Genomic DNA, 5,944 nt, shown 5'->3' with positions numbered 1-5,944 from the left:
ATGAAGGTAAGATAGCTTCTAATCTAGGATCAGAGTCAGTTTTGGTTAATCCCCTCACCTCGGAATTCTTAAAAGGTAGCCATCGAGCGCCCATTCCAAGCCTTGCTTCATACAAACACGTGGCTTATAAATCATCGTGCTATTTCTAGCTTAAACGTCTTGTTTTTCACAAAAATCCAAACAAGGGTGTCTTGTGGAGAAAGGTATTTCCACCAAGATAAAGTTAAGTCAAAATTAACTTCAGCCGTTCTGTCTTAACTTGAAATTTACACATAACAATTTCACAAAAAAATACATTAAATACATCCCGATTTCTTACTTTTACTATTTATGCGTATAGAGCAAGTTTTTGTTCTCCAACATTGAATCTAATATGATTTGGACAAATATTTTCGTTATTATCAGATGTATTTTTGTGATTCAAACTGCATTAGAACCGTTCTGTTATATTCAGGCCGTCGTCGCTGTGTTGTCCGTGCTAGTCGCCTCTGTCCTGGCACAGAAGCCCATCCGATCCGGATCTTTCGGTGATGCTGGTAAAGGCTATGGGTACAACCCGTACAACGGTTACAATGAATATGGCTACGTTAAAGGCCTTGGCAACAAAGGTATTGCTGGTAAAGGTTACGGTTACGACTACAGCCCCAACAACTACAACACCTATGGCTATGGTAAAGGTGTTGGGAAAGTTGCTGGGTATGGAGCTAGTCTCGGACAAGGAGTCTACGGACATGATGGCGTTGTTTTTGGACGTAGACCTTTCGTAGGACACGTAGTTGCCGGTCAGGGACATGGCTACGGTTACAACCCCTACAACAACAACTACGGCTACGGGAAGAACGTCGGACATGGAGCTGGTCTTGTAGGAAATGGATTTGCTGGACATGGACCTTTCGTCGGACACGGTGTTTATGGACATGGAAGACCCTTTGTTGGTCATGGAGTTGCTGGGTCGTTCGTCGCCAAAGCCAGTCCCTATTACTACCACTAGAGACGTATGCTTGTCTGATGTATGAATGTGTTTTATAATGGATGTATATACCTTTTGCATCGTTAAATTATCTTAACAAATAAAATTTCCTAAACATATATATTGTTGTATTTTTATTACAAGTTACGAAACATTGAATGAGGTAGGTTTAACACCGCTATGAACAGTATTTCAGTTATTTGACGGCGTTTCAGTTTGAAATGGGAAGAAAACACCAAGTGATGCAAGTCTTTATTTCTTAGGCTAAAGCCTCGAGCACAGGTGTGGTGCTGACAATTCTAATAAATATAAGTCTAACAGGAATTCGAACACACGATCACATGTTTCTGGCACAAGTTACCGCAGATAATACAATGGACATACAGGTTCTTTCCTTTTAATACAACGTTGACTATCTACTGCTAAAAGGTAATCTTTACATCTGTCTTTGCATATATTACGACTACATTGGCAGCGGTATATCGTATATGTTTTAACTTCTTGCTTATTGCGTGACTCATGCCAATAAACATATTCTTGTACAAACCAGTGTTGAGTTTGATCGGCTAATTTGAACTCCAGTGCGTACGACATTGTTTTTCCAGTGACGTTTAAAATCCTCAAGAAACATGCACATACATTTGATCGGCTAAGTAGTATGAGTAGCAATAGTAGTAGTAGCTTTTATCGTAGTAGTAGTAGTAGTAGTAGTAGTAGTAGTAGTAGTAGTAGTTGTTATTGTAGTGGTAGTAGATCGTTGCTCATGATGTAAATCACTGGATTTTCTGATCCAGGCTCGATTATTTACATACCGTTGTCATATACCTGGAATATTGCTGAGTGCAGGGTCAAATAACAAACAAACTAGTTATTGTCTTGCTGTGTTGTTAAACGCTGTCTGACAAATGGGAGGCTAATTAGTGATGTCGAGGCTTAAATCTTTAATGTGATGTGGTATACATGAAGGTATGCAAATTAACAGCTTCAGCTTCGACCTGAATGGTTTATAATTACTTTAATGAAGTATCCCATAAACGTTGTGTTGAATGCATTAGTTTTGTTGCATTGAAATGCAAGCAGTTGATGATTGAATTGAGTAACCTCCCGAATGGATGTGAAGAATTGATTATTGAATTGAGTACGTATGCAAATGTGAAATAACACCTAGTCACATAAACCGTGAAACAATGTCCCGCCAGTACCCCTTCACGCATCTCTGGGAATACCACTTACATGAAATTCATAAATAGTTTTTAGTAAAGTTATTTTTGAAATATGCACATAGTCAGGATATAGATGCTAAATATGATAGTTGTTAAAATGATATTTTCGGCCACCGCCTACACAATCGTGTAAAGTAATTCAAGTGGGAAACAACTGATCAGTGTACATGTATGTATAGTTTTACCAGACAAACATTGCTGATGCTTTGTTGTAATTAAAAGTCTCCTCGGAGCTTGCCATCTGGAAAAGCTATCCCCTATATTATCAAACAATAAAACACGTTGCATGTTTTGATTTGTGAGGTGAGGTGAGGTGAGGTGAGGTGAGGTGAGGTGAGGTGAAATTGGTTTTAACGTCGCGTCCAAGATTATTGCACTTATATATATTGCACTTATGTGTGTGTATGGCTGCTTGTACTAGTCCGGACTGATGCCGATTAATAGTGCTAGCTGACTGAGATACCATGCCGTAGTTTAACATGAATACACACTCAGTATACTGACTCCGAGCCGACCAGTCCTTATTTTAGCCCCTTAATGCTGAGCCCGAGACATGGTAAAAACAAGTACCATCTTATAACGTCTTTTGGTATGGCGCAGCCGGGGATCGAACCCCGGACCTTCTACTCTCCGGGCGGACGTTCTACCACTAGACCACGGAGGCGGTCGTTTTGATTTGTGACCTTCATGTATTCGTTAATATTTTTATCATGATATATGGGGATATATATAGGGTTGTGCCGTGTAGAGAAAGGTGCTTTATATTTCTTGACATGAAAAAATAAATCTTTTGTTTTAATGCCGCGAAAATTACTTTTGGCATTTTTAATGAATATGAAAGATCGTGATATTCATGATTTCATTGTAAGTCGTTGATGTACAAACTGACCCAAATGGATTTCAATTTTACATCCAAATCATTGCAGGGTTGTACAATCTCTACATAGGCAGTTCTTTAGGCGTAGCAGAGCCGAGGTGAGTTTGAGGTGAGGTGAGGTGAGGTGAGGTGAGGTGAGGTGAGGTGAAATGGGATTTTAACGTCATGTTCACGATTATTTTACTTATACAGCGACGTGCATGCACGTGTGTGGCTGCTTGTCCTAATGCAGACATATGACGGTTTTAAGAATTAGGGCACTGATATACCATGGCGCAGTGTAACACGGATACTCCACTCAGACACATTATTCTGACTAAATTCCGACCAGTCCCGTTTCGTCCATTAAATGCCCAGCACCAGGCAGGACAACAAGTACTGTCGTTGTTAAGTCAGTCAAGGGGTCAAGCCACCGACATTCCGCTGTCCGGACAGAGGCTAAATCACCGAGACGGTATATTAACTTCGAGGGATTAAATAGTAACAAAGTGACGTTTGTGGTCTTCATCCTTGAAGTTCTAAAAAGGTTACCTATTATAATTAAAAACCTTTGCGGAAGTACGACTGCTTTTGCACGGTGTATATATATAGGGCACACATACAGTCAAACAGCGTTGTGTCGAAGTTGAAGGGACCTACGTTAATGTTTCAAGTTGTCCGAGGTTCGACAAAACCTAAAATAGTAAATAAAGAATGAATATGGAGAGATCATGCTTTTTCTTATAGACAGCCGAAAGTTCGACACAACGGTGTTTGACTGTACATGTATTGTGTGTTTATCGTCGAGATAATATTTTCGTAGTTTTCCGTCGGCTTATCGTTTGAGAGACACATATGTCGATGTTTCATATAACCGGGACCTTGCGGCTATTTCGAGTAGAAAATATCCCCAGTATCTAATGACTGTCGAAAGAGTGGTTGATCATGCTCATCATGATCATCCTCCCCGATAAAATGGACCATTTCTCATGTTTTCAGTCACTTGTTTGTATGCGTTCAATGCCTGAAGGCACCTCTTGTCCCCGCCGTGATATTACTTGAATGGTGTTGAATGCAACATTCGCCAATTAAATTCAATCGCATGACCCAGACCTGAAATTGGCTCACGCTTGGATTTGTTGATGGATGCAAAAACAATTGCAAACACCGACCAAAACTAGTGAAGTGCTTGCAACAGCAGTAAGAATTTAGTACTGTATTAGTTTAAGCTTGTCAGAGAAGAAAACGAAATTTTAAGTAGTAAAGCAGTGGTCACTCGTTCATGCGTATAGCCCGATAAACACATTAATTTTAAAGATATTATTATTCTTCCTTGAATTTGGAAAATTTTGAGTGGTCAACTAGAGGTTTCAAATCACAATAAGCACCTTTGAATAAAACAGCTGATTAACGTCCGCATCACTGCGAAAGCATATATTGATAGGAAAGTATTTCTTCCTTAATAGTTGTCGGTAGCTATATAGGATATTACGAAACAATGATATGCACATTTATTGGTTACAAAATGCAGTGTTTTTTTAACGTAATGATGAGCGGGCTGACGTCATAATAGTGACCTGTGGTCGAGAATTAAAACTCATAAGAGTAGCTTTCAGGTGTTTCCTTATATAATCAGATCGAATGTGGTAGTCGAACCCACAGCCATAGAATCATGGCACGACTTAAGTGAGGGACACGTTTCTATGAGCTTCAAAAAGCAAAATAGAAAGGCAAACAAAAATATATAAAACTTTGTGTTAACATATGGCCAAAATACAACTTCCACATTCTATTTAGCACAAAACTAGAAACATTAGCTGACATTTTCCTGTATCGGCTGTGGGTAAAGTAGTTCTAGTATCAAGCCAGTTTAAGTTCAGTTCTAATAGACTAAGACATGTGTTGTTAAACAAGTATGAACCAACACATTAAACACATTTTATATGTAACAATTATTAAGTTGAATGCATCTTACTAAAAGCACAATACATACAAATATGTATTCTAGAAATGCAATGAAAGCGGCGGACAGTCAACAATGTTAACTGTTTATAGGGAGTGAGTGAGTTTAATACAACATTGAAACGTATTTGTGTTACGTCACAGGTGTCAGCTTCATGTGGAAGGACGCCCGTAGTGATGCAGGTCTCAGACGTTTACCACTTTTTTAAACCAACCAAAACAGATATGGTGTTGATAAAGCTATAAACATAACTAGGGCGAATCTGGTAATTGAGGCCCAGACCACAGGATGCAGCACGCCGAAGAAACGAAACTCAGAAGACTGGGCCACCTGTGATCCCTCATCATACTCTACGTTCGATACCCAAAATATGTTTCCTGTCCCTCGCTTTGTCATTGCCAGAAACCTGCTAAACTTGTCAAAGGCTATATGACAGTATGAAGGTAGAACTACTGTTATATATTATATAAGGTGAGATGACGGAGTTTAACGTCAGCTTCAAGAGCGTGCGTGCGTGCGTCCGTGTTTGTGTGTGTGTATGTATGTGCGTGTGCGTGTGCGTGTGCGTGCGTGCGTGCGTGCGTGCGTGCGTGCGTGTGCGTGTGTGTGTGTGTGTGTGTGTGTGTGTGTGTGTGTGTGTGTGTGTGTGGCTGCTTGTACTAGTCCGGAACAATGACGATTTTATAGTGCTGACTCACTGAGATACCATGCCGCAGTGTAAGATGATTGTCCACTTAGAAATATTATACTCCAAGCCGACCAGTCCTTGTTTTATCAGGGTAACAGGTAACAACAAGTGCCACTTGAAAGTGTCCTTGTATAACGCAGCCAGGGGAAGAGATCTATAGAATATTCGTTACATGTAATACAACGACCAAAATATACACAGCGATTGAATAATACAACATGAATGTAACGTCAGATTTATTGTC

The 5,944-nt window shown here is 39.8% G+C and overlaps 1 protein-coding gene across 1 annotated transcript; it reads left to right on the top strand.

The window, feature by feature from the left end:
* On the top strand, window positions 1-991 carry LOC139451085 (uncharacterized). Its single transcript, XM_071232884.1, has 2 exons — window positions 1-6; window positions 455-991. Exons 1-2 carry the CDS (start codon window positions 1-3, stop codon window positions 989-991), a joined length of 543 nt encoding a protein of 180 aa, XP_071088985.1.
* Window positions 992-5,944: the final 4,953 nt, after the last annotated feature.

Source organism: Haliotis cracherodii, unplaced genomic scaffold, assembly GCF_022045235.1.
Source record: "Haliotis cracherodii isolate W230 unplaced genomic scaffold, xgHalCrac1.p SCAF_8, whole genome shotgun sequence".
NCBI classification, from domain to species: Eukaryota; Metazoa; Mollusca; class Gastropoda; order Lepetellida; family Haliotidae; genus Haliotis; species Haliotis cracherodii.
The sequence above is the reverse complement of the archived record's forward strand: the minus strand, read 5'-3'. Positions and strand labels throughout refer to the sequence as shown.